The sequence below is a fragment of the Vanessa cardui genome, chromosome 28 (genome assembly GCF_905220365.1).
Source record: "Vanessa cardui chromosome 28, ilVanCard2.1, whole genome shotgun sequence".
Taxonomy (NCBI): domain Eukaryota; kingdom Metazoa; phylum Arthropoda; class Insecta; order Lepidoptera; family Nymphalidae; genus Vanessa; species Vanessa cardui.
Window position 1 is genome coordinate 474313 of NC_061150.1, and position 16407 is coordinate 490719.

General features: G+C 36.3%; 1 protein-coding gene across 4 annotated transcripts in view; it reads right to left on the reverse strand.

Moving 5' to 3' along the window:
• LOC124541733 (transcription elongation regulator 1) overlaps nt 1-16407 on the reverse strand; it is a 33039-nt gene that overhangs the window by 10985 nt on the left and 5647 nt on the right. For 2 of the 4 annotated variants that reach the window (XM_047119671.1, XM_047119674.1), the window contains exons 6-17: nt 16305-16388; nt 15732-15826; nt 14379-14514; nt 13783-13869; nt 12936-13146; nt 12415-12559; nt 11947-12067; nt 11179-11450; nt 10654-10772; nt 10286-10436; nt 3521-3719; nt 2544-2650 (exon numbers count right to left, since the gene is read on the reverse strand). In XM_047119671.1, coding sequence (XP_046975627.1) covers nt 2544-2650; nt 3521-3719; nt 10286-10436; nt 10654-10772; nt 11179-11450; nt 11947-12067; nt 12415-12559; nt 12936-13146; nt 13783-13869; nt 14379-14514; nt 15732-15826; nt 16305-16388 — 1727 coding nt within the window. The remainder of the gene's footprint in view (nt 1-2543; nt 2651-3520; nt 3720-10285; nt 10437-10653; nt 10773-11178; nt 11451-11946; nt 12068-12414; nt 12560-12935; nt 13147-13782; nt 13870-14378; nt 14515-15731; nt 15827-16304; nt 16389-16407) is intronic. The other 2 variants (XM_047119672.1, XM_047119673.1) reach the window with 2 other exon arrangements.

Below are 16407 nucleotides of genomic sequence, written 5' to 3' on the forward strand. Positions count from 1 at the left end.
TTCCAAGGCATGTTAACTACAATGCAATTATTCATTATAATTTATAATTATAGTAGTCATAATATATATAGTAACGTCGCTGATAACACGACGTATTTATGGCGGTATTAGGTTAAGGCCACATCTAACGGTTCTGTGGCTCGATTCGAAATACATACAGAGACATTTTTAGTTAATGATTTATTTTGTATATAATTTTATATATAAAGTTAGATGTGCCCACACCCTATGCCTGTCATAATTCTGCGGGATGTCCGATGTAGGTTCCCTACTTGTACCTCACCGTTGCTCCGTCTGCCTCTTCCACAGATTAAATAAAACAAAACACACTGTAAAACCACACACTTTTAATTGATTTTTTTTTTTATTTTCTTTCTTTTTCCCGCGGGGCAACGACCCCCGCAGATTATGACAGTCGCCTGACACTCGGGGACGAGTTACACTTCGCGGTCTCGCGCTGTCTGTTACGGGCCATAGACAAGAGGCCAAGACCTCTACTATACGTCCAGGGATCGAATAAAAAAAATAAAATAGTTGTAAGTGTTACGAAATGACGATTAATGAAACGATAGCAATAAGTATTGTCCGTCGCAGATTAGCTTTCAAAAAAATTGATAAAAATTTTGATAAAATAACACCTGTAAATTAAAAAAAAAGCCTTAAAAAATACATTATTAATACAATTGTATTCCATTGCACAATCAATCGATCGAAATAATTCGTCCTGGTATCGAATCAAATCAACCTTAATTCTCAACTTCACAATGAAGCGTTTTTGAATCGTCAACAATTAAACACTACCACCGTTTCGGAAAGCAGCTTCTAGCAAGAAACGACAAGAAACTCGCATAGTTGCTCTTTTCAAACAAACAGATTTACAATGCTGTTCTTTACAGCAATTGGTGTTCAATGATGGAACCCGAGCCTAAATCCAGGCGTATTTTTTATCTAGAAAGTACTCTTTTAATGAGTAACAAATTATGTTACCAACATTACAGACATTTTTTAACTTTGCCGTTTCGTAAATTCAGACCGTTTATAAAAAACACATCGGTAAAAAAGGCGTATTATTCCATACAATATTTTGTAGATGATAAAAAAGCTTGGAATTAATACATGTTGACTTCCAGGCAGGATATATTACATACACATATAATTGTATTTGACTAATATTAAATGTTGTTTGTTATATTTTAAATGTTGAAAAAGAGTAACTACTGAGTTTCTTGCCGGTTCTCCTCGGTAGAATCTACTTTACAAATCGGTGTTACTTCACTTAATTGTTAATTGACGATTCAAAAGTGCTTCTAAAAGCCCATTTGAATTAAGTTTATTTTGATTTTGATTACATCGGATTCGAACAAGGGCTTCGATTATTAATTCATCTTGTAGATATATTCGAAATTATTCGAATAGATATCGAGCCGTACGTTAAATACATAAGACGATTTAGATTATGGGGTGTCCACCATGTTTTCTAACAAAGGAGTGATAGGAAGTTTCGTTTGTTCTTATGTAAGAACGAAATAATGCACAATAAGTTAAAATCAAGGTTCAAATCCTCTGAATCAGTTCCTTTGAAATAAATATTAAAATAAACCAAACGTGTATACATTTCTTCCTTTAGATTCTAACGCAATAAATACTAAAGTAGGGGGGTTGGTCTACTGCCTATGTTTTCTTATATTAGATGGGGGGAGGTCAAAAAGTAGCGCAAGTCTTACGTAAGCGAATGGTCCCTATCGTATTCCCTGTCTCACGAGATCAACAATAGGCTATTTGACAATGCGACAAAAAATTTCAATTATTGTAATCAGTGTATATTATGAGTTTAATATAATTAAGTTATTCAAAAAAAAAATTTTTTAAAACGTTTGGCACGTGACACACAACGCTCCTGATTGGTCGGGTTTATGATGACGTCACTTGCTTGTTAACCTCGTTTGCCTACTGAACGTACTACAGATTACAATACAGGCAAGTGACGTCACCGAGCCCATCGCTGCGCCATATTGTCCAAGCAGCGTTTTCGCGCGCTATTTATATATGGAACTTTTAATTTGATAATCAACTTTTGCTCGGTTCCTTAACCTCTACTAAATAAAATAAAACGGATTTTAAAACCCACTCAAACAGCCTATCGTACTAACATCAACAATCGTAAATTCGATCAAGCCTTTTCACACAGCAAATGCAGAAGATTGATCAGAATAGAAATAAGAGTGCAATATTTATTATTCCTCAATATTGATAATTATATCACCAAAGTAATCACCGTAACTGTCTTATAAAGTAATCTTGTACGGCGGGAAAAAATGAAACCTATTTTTTAACCCCCCGCCGCCGCAAATCATTGTACCCAAAAAACATACATTCGAAATTTAAAACATTCAAAAGACATCATCTACTAATATTATTCAATGTATCAGTCAAACAATCCTTTAAAATCAATCATTCCCTTCATTAAAGTCAATAGCAACAGAAAGAGACGGCTGCATCTTCCGTTTCGACCCGACCGACCCAAATATAGCTCGTGTACTTACGTCACCGGCCTTCTCCTTCTTCTTATCCTTCTTGCTGTCCTTCTCTCTGTCCTTATCCTTGTCTCGCTCTTTGTCCTTTTTGTCTTTTTTGCTGCCTCGCTCGCGCTCTGACGGACATACGACAATTACAATCAGTACCAGTTGAAAATATTCGTGAAGCTTCATCTACACATTCAATACTGTAATATAGTATGACACAAATTAGATGTAGCATCGGAAAATGCAATGGAATGAAAATAAAAACGTTTATTGCCGATTTACACAACCAATAGAAATAGCTCGCTATCGCGCCACTCGACGCTATTCGTCGCTATAGATTCACGCGTCAGAGAAAACAAGTGCATGTACATCGACGCGTCAAATTAATGAATATATTAGGTCACATGATATTACAAGTTATTACGTTTGTGTAAAGATCATATTCGCATGGCAAATAAATATTGATAATTTGGGATAGCGTATTCAATTCGGATGTGATCGGTTTTACGAATTTTGCCGATGCGACATCTATGTTGTGTCGTACTATACTTGAATACTTATACAATACTTGAATAAAGTGTATTTTGATATTCATTATATCAAAATATACTTTATTCAAGTAGGCTTTTACAAGCACTTTTGAATCTTACACTCAATTCTTGTTGACTTTCAGGCAGGATGAATTTTTTTGCCGGATCTTCTCAATAATCTATATTTGAAACCGGTGATAGATTCACTTAAAAAAGTTGTTAAATGACGATTCAAAAATGCTTGTAAAAGCCTACTTTAATAAAGTATATTATGATTATATACTATTTTTAGTATAACTGTGCAAATATTTATGTAATCAAAAAGTATTCTTTGCCATAGTGTGACACGCGTTTAAAATCACGCAAATTCTTCTCAAATACTATGTATACTAATGAATAAAGTACATTTTGATTAAACCGTAAACCCACATCTTCCATCGATAAGCAACACTAACTCAACCGACTCACCTTTCTCCTTTCCGTCCTTCTCCTTCTTCCTCTCCTCCTTAACGATCTTACAGTACTCCCTAAAGTAATCCTCCCTCATCGAGCTACTCTCGACGGCCTTGTATCGCGAGTCCGAGTCGATTTTCTTCTTGACGTCGACCCAGCGCGCGTGGCGATCGACCGCCTTCTCCTTGAGGAGCGCTATGAACTCCGTCTTGGCCTAAAACAGGGGGGGCGGCATTAGTCCGGGCCTCATGACCGGCGCGACTGGGTGCGGGGGACGAGCGGATTGCTTCGTGCTCTGGGAGAAATCTTTTATCATTTATCTACGAACATTCAAATCTAACCATAAAGACATACAAAATGGAGATTATTTATCATTCATTCGAATATTTCCGACCTTAACAACAAACATTGTTTAGGGGGTCATTAGTTGGACAAATATTTGCCACCCTGTGTCATAACATAAACAGAGCATCAACAAACCAATGGACCTCTAAACAACATCAGAAAAGGTCGTAAATATACGAAATAAAACATAAACAATCCCGAATCAGAGACAACCCCCCCCCCCCTCCTTAAAAACTACTTCGCATAGCAAGTATCCCCCAGAACAGAAAGCAAACCGCACGTAACTCCCAAATAAAAGCGCTCTGTTATCAGCAACTCCTGAAAGACAAGACATCGTATTAGGAGCTGAAAAGATTGAAAGAATATAAGAAAATAAACTTTAAATGCTGTGGAATGAAAGAAATATTAGTTCCTGGAAGAGAATCGGCATTAGTTTACTGGAAACGAAGATGGAGGCGAAACCGGAAGCTTTCAAACGACATAAACGCTTACTCTATATAGCATATAACATACTAGTTGTGCCCGCAAACTTGTACGCGATTGAAATTAACAAAAAAAAAATTACTATTGTAGCCTAAGTTAATCCCTATTATATCAGTTATCTGCCAGTGAAAGTCCCGTCAAAATCGGTCCAGCCGTTCCAGAGATTAGCCGGAACAAATAGACAGACAAAAATTGTAAAAAATGTTACTTTGGTATATGCAACGTGTATATATACAAATGCATTCAGTAAAAAAGGGCTGTTTTAATATTACAAACAGACACACCAATTTTATTATATGTAGAGATATAGATATATGTAAGTCATACGTCATAGACTAGCGACACGCCTGGCTTTGCACTGGTGAAATGCTGATATACTAGATAAGCTTTCATAACATTCACAGTTATTCACTAATTAGTCTTTTTTGAGACCTTTTAAAGTATTTTTTATATTTTATATCTATTAGGTTTATTTATGACATCACTTTAAAACCTCTAAAATAATCAATGTTTCTCTTTTACATTGTCCATGTATTATACATATAAATCTTCCTCTCGAATCACTGTATCTATAAAATAAACCACATCAAAATCCGTTGAGTATTTTCAAAGATATAAGCATACATATGGACAGACAGCGGTGAGCGACTTTGTTTTATATTTTCTGACATTAAAAACGCCATCATTTATTGTACAGCAATATTGTAAATATATTTAACAGCCGTGCCCTCGACTTTTAGCATTTTAAAAAAAATATATTGTTGTAACTTAAGTTACGCTTTATTACTTCAACTTTCTTCCAGTGAAAGTCCCATCAAAATCCGTTCAGCAGGAACAGACAAAAATTTGCATAGAAAAATTTATATTGATGTATGAACCGTGTAAATATGTTATACATATGAATTTGCAAAGAGGCGGTTATTTTCATATTACAAACAGACTCTCTAATTTTATTATATGTAAAGATTTTAATTTGATCACTTTCACTTATAATTAAATATGAAAAAACAAAAAAATATGTACCTATTTCTTACGAAATATTACTGACGACATTTTAATGAGATCTAAATTTTTCGAAATAAATTTCATATTACAGTATTTTCAACAAATTTATAAACTGAACGCACTGTCTTTGTTTGTCTGTTATGACCCAGTGGTTACAACGCGTGCATCTTACCCGATGGTTGCGGGTTCAAATCCAGGCAAGCAATACTATATGTGCTTAATTTGTGTTTACAATTCATCTCGTGCTCGGAAAAAGGAAAGCATCGTGAGGAAACCTGCATGTGTCTAATTTCAACGAAATTCTGACACATGTGAATCCACCAACATGCATTGGAGTAGCGTGGTTGAATATGCTCCTAACCAGCAGTGGGAAATTTACAGGCTGTTATCATTACATTATTTATTATTATTACCTAAAGTATTTATGTATGACATATATATTGAAATATATTTAACGGAATACGTATTTAATTGATCTCGACCTCCATTTTCGTTTTCAGATCTTATAACCTACCTAATTTTATGGTGCTAGCGATAAACAGCCTTACGGGTTCATTAGTAGGAAACATTTTACATAATTCAGACTACAGCTATTCAAGAATATATATAATAATAAATAAATATTGGACAACATCACACACATTACTCTGATCCCAATGTGAGTAGCTAAAGCACTTGTGTTGTGGAAAATCAGAATCAGAAGTAACGACAGTACCACACATAAAGACCCAAGACATCTTAGAAAACTAATGATAATCTACATCGACTCGGCCGGGAATCGAACCCGGGACCTCGGAGTGTCGTACCCATGAAAACAGGCGTACACACTACTCGACCACGGAGGTCTAGTAATAAATAGCAACAAATTTACTTAATGATAGGGTTTCGTGTAAATGTCTGGGTCTGTCAGATATGGTACCGTCAAACAGAAGCGCTTAGTATAGCTGTGTTGAGTTTTAAGGAGTGTGTAGGTCAGTGTAACTACAGGCACAAGGGACATAACGTCTAGTGTCAAATTAAGGAATGGTCAATATTACTGTAACAGCAATGTCTAAGACAGTGACCATTTACCATCATTGATGCATTGGGCCGAAATCACCATCAAGCTTATAACAAAATATTATTCAAAGATTGGAGTATTTGTCTATGTGGGATTACCACTGTTTAACAAATTGATGGAATATTTGGTATCGAGGATCCTATTAAGCCTTCAAGTATTATGTAACGCTATTTGAGGGGGAGGGGGTGTACGATGTGTAGCAGGGGGAGGGGGTCCTTCCTACAACACGTTACGTAGCAGTTATTTTTTTAAATTAAAGATTAGGGAATCAATTTGGGTAACTGGCAACCCTTTTCATTTACGATTTACGGGGAATCCCTCGATTGTATTAGTGTGGTCGTCATCTTTAATTTGTTACTTGTTAACGAATGTATGTCTGTGTATACATAGGGGGGAAATCCATCGTGGATTGATACTTTTAGGGGGTACTTTTGACGGTTAAAAGTACCCCCTGTATACCCATTAGTAACAAGAGACTTACATATTAATAACTATTTAGCAAGACATGACCAAAAATTCGTATATAAATGAATATATATGTACAGACTTTCATCATATCGACAAGGAAAATTTTATGTCGCGTTGTTTGAAGTATGTTACTTTACATATATTTAAAAAATTGTGAAAAAATATACAAAATTGACAAAATTACAAATATTTATATAACGCTAACTATGATTAGTAGTAGTATATATTATTGGTTTCGATATAAGGCTGATTATATTTACTATAATATATACTATAGTAGCTGTGCCCGTGACCTGGTACGCGTTTGAATTTAAGAAAAAATAGTATTATCGTAGCCTAAGTTACTCCTTATTATATCAGTTATGTGCCACTGAAAGACCCTTCGAAATCGGTCCAGCCGTTCCAGAGATTAGCCGGAACAAAAAAACAGACAGACAGATAAAAATCGTAAAAAGTGTTACTTCGGTATAAGTACCGAGTATAAATAGATATACATTGAGTAAAAAAGTGCTGTTTTAATATTACAAACAGACACTCCAATTTTATTATATGTATAGATATATATAATATATGTGTATGTGACAACTTTATCCAAGGCCAACATAAAACAAACTATGAGATGACGTTATATCCCTAATACCTGTTGGACAATAACCAACCAATCGCACTGACATCTTTCTATTTGTCTGACTTGGGGTTCGAACCCAGGTCATCAGATCAGCAGCTAACCGTCTTACTCCTATAATCACTTATATTTCTATAACTTCTAAATACGAACCCGTAAAACTGCCAACGCCTAAATATATCTTTGATTACATTTCGTTTTGTCATTGAAAAAATATTTCAAATATTAATTTAAATTTGAAAAAAAATTTATATATATTCTGTTTTACAAACGGACAGACATATTTGAAATTAATTTATATATATTGACTACTTTTTATAGATTGTTTCAATTAATTCACAAAAATAAACTAGATACACACATTTATTTGATGTGCTTTCATTGAAAGTCAACGGAGAGTTTTTATTTACATCAACATGTATATTTAATCTATATTATTTAAATATATATATAATCCAAAAACAATTATATACGGTTCAGTAGTTTCCAAGTACAAACATACAAATATATGTATATATATTCAATATATACAAAAAAAAAAGTCTCCGTAAACATTTCAAACAAAACAAAAAATTATAATTAAAAAAACCTGAAAAAGAAATTATTAGTTGTTCGGGGGACCTCAATATAATTCCTCGTAATCAATCAACTGACTCTACTGATTAAGAATTTAATTATTTACAATAATTTAACAATCATCTCGTTTTTATTTTTTTCACTGGCAACCCATCACCATGTACTATCGAATGATCCGATGCAGCGTGGCAACACTGATCGGGCATGCATCTCGTAGCTTTCAAAGCTATATAGGGGGGATATCTTTATCTATATAATATTATCTGTTTCATCGTCCCTTATGCGTTGCTATACCACTTGAACTTACGACTTTGAACCACCAAGTCTTGGATGAGAATTAAAAAAAAAAAAGCTTGGCATCGCAACGCATTCCGGGCCTTTTGCTATTTTAATAATAAAATTCGACTCACCGCTAGATAAGACGGTGTCTGCCAATGTTAGGGGGATAACTATCGTCTATATATAATTAAGATATATATATATATTATTTTTATTTGCTTAAAATTATTTTTTCTAACCTTATGTCGCGTCTTGTGAACCGGGGCGATCACTTGACGATGTATATATCAATTTATCGCGTTGTCTAAAAAAAATTTACATATACGTTATTAACGTAACGTTACATTCGTTAAATAACGCAACGGTTTCAAAGTAATGTAACGACTTATTTTTTTTTTCATAATATAACAAATTCTATAAACTAGCAATGGAGTCTCGCTAATACAACATAGTATGTTATGATATAAATACTATATTTAAATTTCAAAATTTGTTTTAAATATTAAATTACACTTGGTAATATTTAAAAAATATTGAATTATATCATTCAATAAGAAATGGCTATTTTATTTCCTTAATGTCATATCAACTCATTTTGATGTAAACTTTTATCACGATACCAAGCTTTAAATCTCAAATCAACAAAGCTAGTCTCTAATTTAATCGAATCAATGAAAAAAAATCATGGACCACATTTGGTCCACGGCAATATGCATGGACCAGATTCGGTCCACGCGCAAGCGCCGTGCGGGCAGTGTACGTAACGAGACTCCAGAGCTCGCGGGCGAGTGCGCTCGTCAAGTGCTCCCCCGCGCCGCCGCCGCCGCCGCCGCCCGAGTCGCGTCTGCCGTATCGCATACAACGTACTAATCTCTCGTCCAACAATCTTCCGTAATCATTCATTAAAATTACCTATATATATCAAACTATAAATTCATGTATATTATAGTTATTCTCTATATTCTCAATCATCGTTTCTTGAACGGCATTATCATGAAACACAGTCGCTTGATAGAAAGGGGAAAGTTATCATTATACACACACAAACAACATTACATATGTACTATGCGTTCTGAATACATAACCAAAGTCAACCAATAAATCATTATATTAGCGAGGATTCAACCCTTCATATAAATATATAAAATTAACATACATTTCATAACGCATAGTATTCAATCAATTTTAAACAAAAAAAAAAAACATTTTCGATATAATCTGTCTTAATTAAAATTCATCTAATTAATTAAACATCTCAACAGATAATAAAAATATATACTTCAAAAGAAAGAGGTTATATCGGAAATATTAAAATATATCATATCAAATTAAAAAACATTATTAGACTAAAGTTTCAACAATAATAACATTAATCATAATCTCATTAAGGTTCAAATTCGCAGAGCACATTAATTTCGCGTATAATAATTACAAAATTAAATCGATATTTAATCGAGAATCGAACTCGACACGAGAAAGCTTTGAAAGTTGTTTTTTTAATTCATTTATAAGTAATTTTAAAGTATCAAAAACATTTTATATCAAGTATTCTGAAATCAAATGAAAAAAAATGTATGTTAGTTTAGTTTCAGTAAATTGAATACAAATCTTTCTTTGAGCATTACTTTAAATAATTTCCGAATCGCTTCCACGCATATTAGCAAAAAAAAAGCACGATCGATTTTGATGAAACTCAGACAGACAAATCATTCTTTCAACTGACCAACGTTCAATGCAAGTTCAACAATTCTAATTATGTACTTAGTGTACATCAGTACACTTCTCAGGGGTACATTTAATTTCCAAATCGTACAAATGTGTACGCTCGAGGTCTCCTTTCAAAGCGTATTATAAGATCATGTTTGCACTTTACACAAGAGCGGCTCGTGTACGACGCGTGTCTCCCATTCGTACAAGTCCTCCTTATAGTGGCGCTCACCTGTTCCCTCTTCCTGTCCTTGTCCTCCTTCTCCTTCTTCCTGACCTCCGCGATGTAGTCGTTGAAGTACGCCTCCCTGTCGCGCATCTTCTCGATATTCTTGAAACGCTCGTCGCGACTGTACTTGCTCGAAAAGTCCATGAACGACGATCTGTGGACGTTTTCAATTTTATGTAAACCAGAGTTGGTTTTTTATGTACTAGTACGCGTTTGAATTTAACGTTTTAATTAAATATATATATTTAAAATATTATTAACAACAAATATACCCCTTTCAGGGATTCCTTGATCTTATTTCGTCCATTTTAATATAATACCTATATTTTTTCTTATCAATGAGGTATTTCATATATAATATTAGTTCTTACTTGGAATGCAGCTTGGCCTCCTCCATGAGCAGCCTGAACGCCTGTTTCTTCTGTTGCAACCTGTTTTTCTTCTCCTTCCTCTCTTCCTCAGCACGTTCGCGGACGTATTTGTCAAACACCTGGAATGATACCAAGTACAACATTACATATATGACTATATCTTATAGCTATATTGGTTAAATAAAAATAGTGGTTATTTAGGAAGAAATGTTTTAATATTGAATATGATATATATATATATATATATATATATATATATATATATATATATATATATATATATATATATATATATATATATATATATATATATATATATATATATATATATATCATATTCATGGTCGGGAAGGGCTCATCTTAAGGCTTTCTCCTTAATTGATATTATATTGGAGCATATTCCATTACAATGCTACAATGTCTGAGGTAAAAATTTCATTAGAAATTATGGACCATCCCGCTGAGTCTCATCTACCGTATTTTTCGGATAGATACGTCTAGTACAGGTAGAGATGCGTGCGTCACCTGCTTGCGCTCCTTGGAGTCGAGCAGCAGGTAGCGGCTGTCGAAGACGATCTTGTGCAGCTCCTTCTCCCAGGGCGAGAAGGCGGACACGTCGCTCTCGTGCAGCATCTGCAGGAAGGCGCGCACGCGCTGCTCGAACGGCACCACGGCGCGCTCGCGGGCCGCGCGCGACTCCGCCTCCATGGCCGCCTCCGCGCCCGCGTCGATCTGCAGCGCGCGCCGCCGCGGCGCCTCGCCCGCCGCGCCCGCCGCGCCCGCCGCCCCCGCGCCGCCTGCCGCACGCACACACGCACACACGTATAGCACACGTTAGTCACCACATAGACAATAACGCCGTAAGATACACTGACCATTCCTTACATCGCCAAAGCGCCACCAATCTATGGAACTAAGACGGGTCAACTTTTTTTTTTATGGTTTGGTGGACGAGCATATGGGCCACCTGATGGTAAGTGGTCACCATCGCCCATAGACATTAACGCTGTAAGAATTATTAACTATTCCTTACATCGTGTGCTCAATGTGCCACCAACCTTGGGAACTAAGATGTTATGTCCCTTGTGCCTGTAGTTACACTGGCTCACTCACCCTTCAGACCGGAACACAACAATACTGAGTACTGTTGTTTGGCGGTAGAATAACTGATGAGTGGGTGGTACCTACCCAGACGGGCTTGCACAAAGCCCTACCACCAAGTATGGGTGGGAGGAGGCTATTTAACCATTATCAGTCAAATTTAAATACTTTTACAAAGTTTAGTATACTAACTCTCTTCCGGTTTGGCTTTCTTAGCGGGCTCCGCTTCGGAGTCTGAGGATTCGGACTCCGCGTTTCTCTTTAACTCTCCATTTGCATTCTTTGCCGGCGTCGTTGCTACTTTCTCTTTAGCCTAAAACAAGACATTCGTTATCACACAAGCTAAAGACAATTGTATATTTCTTTACTAAATTACATTAGGACTTTGGAACTTAAACAAATATACAAGATTTTAAATTAACATGGTCACTTTTTATTATTTAAGTTATTTAATATCTCGCGAACAAGACATTCGTAGATAATGTCGAAACATCGAGCTACCAGTAACAGTTTGAAATACATTTACCACTAAAATATTATTTATACTGGTGAACCAGTTCAAGGCACCGGAGAGTCCCACATAGTACCCCCCCCCCTCAACTTCCATTACGTGGGGGATGCGATTAACGTGTTGTAACCGGTATAAGTAATGTCACTCACCGCGGCTTCCTTGCCGTGCGGCGGCTGCGACACGGCTTGGTCGACGTCGGGGCGGCCCGCCAGCTGCGCCGGACGCTCCCACACCGACAGGCGCGCCGTCGGGTTGTAGAAGAACACGCGACCGTCGCCCGTCCACACCACGCACCTGCACCGCCATAATAATATTTAGCCAAGTACACGCTCACGGTGTAATATACGTTGATCGGAGTGAAACCAACCGAGAATCCGGCTCGAAGGACCAAAACTTACTTTCATGAACAAAAAAAAAATTTGGATTTAAAATCTCACGCATGGCGGTGAAAGAAAACATCGTGAGGAAACCTAAACGTGTCTAATTTCAAGGAAATCCTGTCACATGTAAATCCAAAAACGCGCATGAGAGCAGCGCGGTTGAATATCCTCCAAACCATCTCCTCAAAGGGAGAAGAATAGGTTTAGAGCATGCTACCTTAGCCCAGCAGTGGGATATTCACAGGCTGTGGTTGGCGTCGTTGGTGGTTGGGTTAGGTTAGGTTAGTCACCAGGGCGTGCCGGAGATGGGCGTGCTGGAGACGGGGCGGCTCTTGTCGGTCTTGGCCTTCTCCTTGTCGGCGCGCTCGCGCTCGGCGCGCTCCCGCTCGGCGCGCTCGCGCTCGCGGCGCTCCAGCTCGTCGCGCTCGCGGTCGGCGCGCTCGCGCTCCGCCGCCGCCTCGGCCGCCGCCTGCGCCTCCGCGTGCGCCTCCACGTCTATCACTGGGAGCAGCGCACCATACTGAATGTCTTCCGAGCGAGGACATGTCTCAGCATCTCTCTCGCATTAGTATTATTTCAATGAGAACAGTGAAACTCTGTATTCACATTATAAAGGAGAAAATAGCCAGAAATATATAATAATCTGTCTGTCAGAATCAAGTCATTGTAATAAACATTCTGATTTTGAAGAGTCGGTAGTAAAATGTATCATCATCCTTATTAATAAAAAAAAAATATTAATCGAAATTCTCACTCACTTGAAAAACTAAGAAAATAGCCAGAAATATATAATAATCTGTCTGTCAGAATCAAGTCATTGTAATAAACATTCTGATTTTGCAGAGTCGGTAGTGAAATGTATCATCATCCTTATTAATTAAAAAAATACTAATCCAAATTCTCACTCACTTGGAAAAACTAATATTTAATAATAATAATAATACATATTTTCTTTAAATATATCTGATATATTTTGTTTTTCCAAAAATACGTATTCTTAAATTTGTAAGCAGAATATAAAAAGTTATTGAAGATTTTTAATCTATATTAGTAGTATTTGTATAATACATACTTATGGTACACTATGGAGGCTTTATAGCACAACAGATGGCGGTCAAAGTGAACGAAAGCCATTACCTTCAATTTTACTGTCGTCGAGGTCTATCCTGTCCGACTTCTTCTCGGACTTGTCCGCCTTCTCTATAGCTATTTTAGCTTGCAACTCTGTAACAAATAAACAAAAACATGTCTTTAGGTAATAAGGACGATTCAAAAGTAAATACCTTGAATAATATTGATCTTAAATATAATGCTGGAACAATGATGGAATATACATGTGGCAGAATTTCGATGAAATTAGACTCTTTCAGGTTTCCTCACGATGTTTTCCTTCACCACCGAGCTCATATGTGTTATAGACACAAATTAAGCTTATATATATATATAGTGGTGCTTGCCTCTAACCACTGAGCCATCTCAGCTCTTAATAAAAGTATTTGGTGTTATTTGAATATAAATTAGAAAGTATAAAAGTACTCTGGCGTCCCTCACCCTCGTTCCTTCCGATGTTTTCCTTCACCGCCGAGCTCGAAATGTGTTATAAACACAAATTAAGCTTATATATATAGTGGTGCTTGCCTGGGTTTGAACCCGAAATCATCAATTAAGATGCACGCGCTCTGAATAAAGGTATTTGGTGTTATTTGAATATAAATTCGAAGGCATAAAAGTACCCTCGAGGTCGCGCAGCGGCGGCGGCTTCTCCCAGACGCTGTGCTGCGTGGCGGCGTGGTAGTAGTAGGGGCGGCCGTCGGGCGCGCGGTGCGAGCTCCACTCGGCCGCCAGCGCCTGCAGCGACGCGGGCACGGCCTGCGACACACAACACGCGTCACACTCATCCGACTACACGCCGGGCTCATATATCATATCACTATTAATCACGGCTAATTCATTAAAGTATTTATTTTATTTCATTTGGGAAACAAACAGTAACATAATACAGAAATATATGATTGAAAAAGATAATACAGATACCAATTAAGTTTCCTCTTACAAATAATACAGAATTAGAGCAATTTGAATACAATGATATGAATTTAATTAAATATATTAATTAACTAATCTAACCTAATATAAAATCTGAAGAAAAAAGCATTTAATTAAAATAAAATAATGATAACAATAATAAATTAATAAAAATACATCAAATTACATCATCTTTAAAAGTAACTCTAATTACCGATTATCTAAAACATTTTTAATTAATTCTTTTAAATAATTTAGTGAGGTTACAAATAAATCAACACTAGAAAAGTATTTATTATAGTTTCTACAAGATCGGAATATAAAACTGTTTTGTGTGAATTTGGTTCTTGTATAAGGTATTTTTAATAGAGGAAGGTACATATGTATAATACATGCACAATATCATAGAGAAATACTGATAATTGAGATTTCTAAAGTGATTTCTTAAATATATTTTAGTGCTTACATGCAAACGCTGGTTGAACCCTATTAGATAGATCTAAATAATACTGTACAGTATTGTAAACCTTAAAAATGTCTTAAATAAAGTCCATGATGCTATATGTCTACTTCTTAAGGATAGCACACACTAAATATACATTCTTTTACTTTACTTTTTAAGTAATGGCTTAATTGCGAAGCATTTTTAGCAAAATAGCAATAATTCTTGTGAATTTAATATAGATAGCTTACAGCAACAAATTCGCTTTTGTACAAGAAATCTAACAGATTAATGTGTTAGCTCTCCTTTTACATATTTTGTGTATAATAAAGACATTTATTTTCTACTATTGGCCGGATCCAAGTTTATTCAGTAACTGTGGTCTTGGTGAAGTTGATTTGATAGTCTACTACTAATTACTAATGGACTAACCTAACTGAGACTCCCTTAGGGTAAATCAATGGTGAATCCAAATACAGAAGACATATTACTGTGCACAAGCGTGCATAAACTGGTGCACATGTGACTATAAATAAGATATACTCTGTGTATTTGACACATCCATCACTAAACTTAATATTATTGATACTTAATAAAAGTGTAGGCATAAGATGCTTACAGTTTCCTCCTTCTTAGGCGGTGCCGCAGCTTGCTCGGAGGGTGCTTCGCTGCCGGCCAACGGAGCGCCCATTTGTGGTAGCTGTGTGGCTGCGCCTGGAAAAAACATTCAGAATGTTGAGACTACAAAATTTATATTATTCAGTTGCCTGTATGGTAAACATTATCTAAGGTTAAGTTACACTGATTTGAACCGGAAACTGTTTAATCCCAACCATTTAACACAGAACTATAAATTAATCCAATAACAGCAACAGGAAAACTAATTATTGGCTTTGAATCGATCCAGATCTTGAATCATCTGTGGCAGTTATTGTGAAAAAAATAAAGAGATACTTTTTGAATCTGAGTCGATAGAAGTAGTTAAGTGGAATATGTGTTTTATTAAAAATATTAATATATTAATCAAGAACTGTTTGTAATACCATATTAATATATGCAATATTTATATGTAATTTTTTTTATCTATATTCTTTCTGCCATTGGAATATAGTATACACACTGTTGCATATCATTGATAATTTCGAAATATTGGTGAAGTTAGTGTTACAAGTGGTTGCAGTGGGGCGCTCACCCTTGTCGGGCACGGCGGCGGCGGCCAGGCCGGGCGGCTGCCCCACCAGCGGCGGCGCCCAGCCCCAGCCGCCCCACGCGCCGCCTACGAGCACACACACACA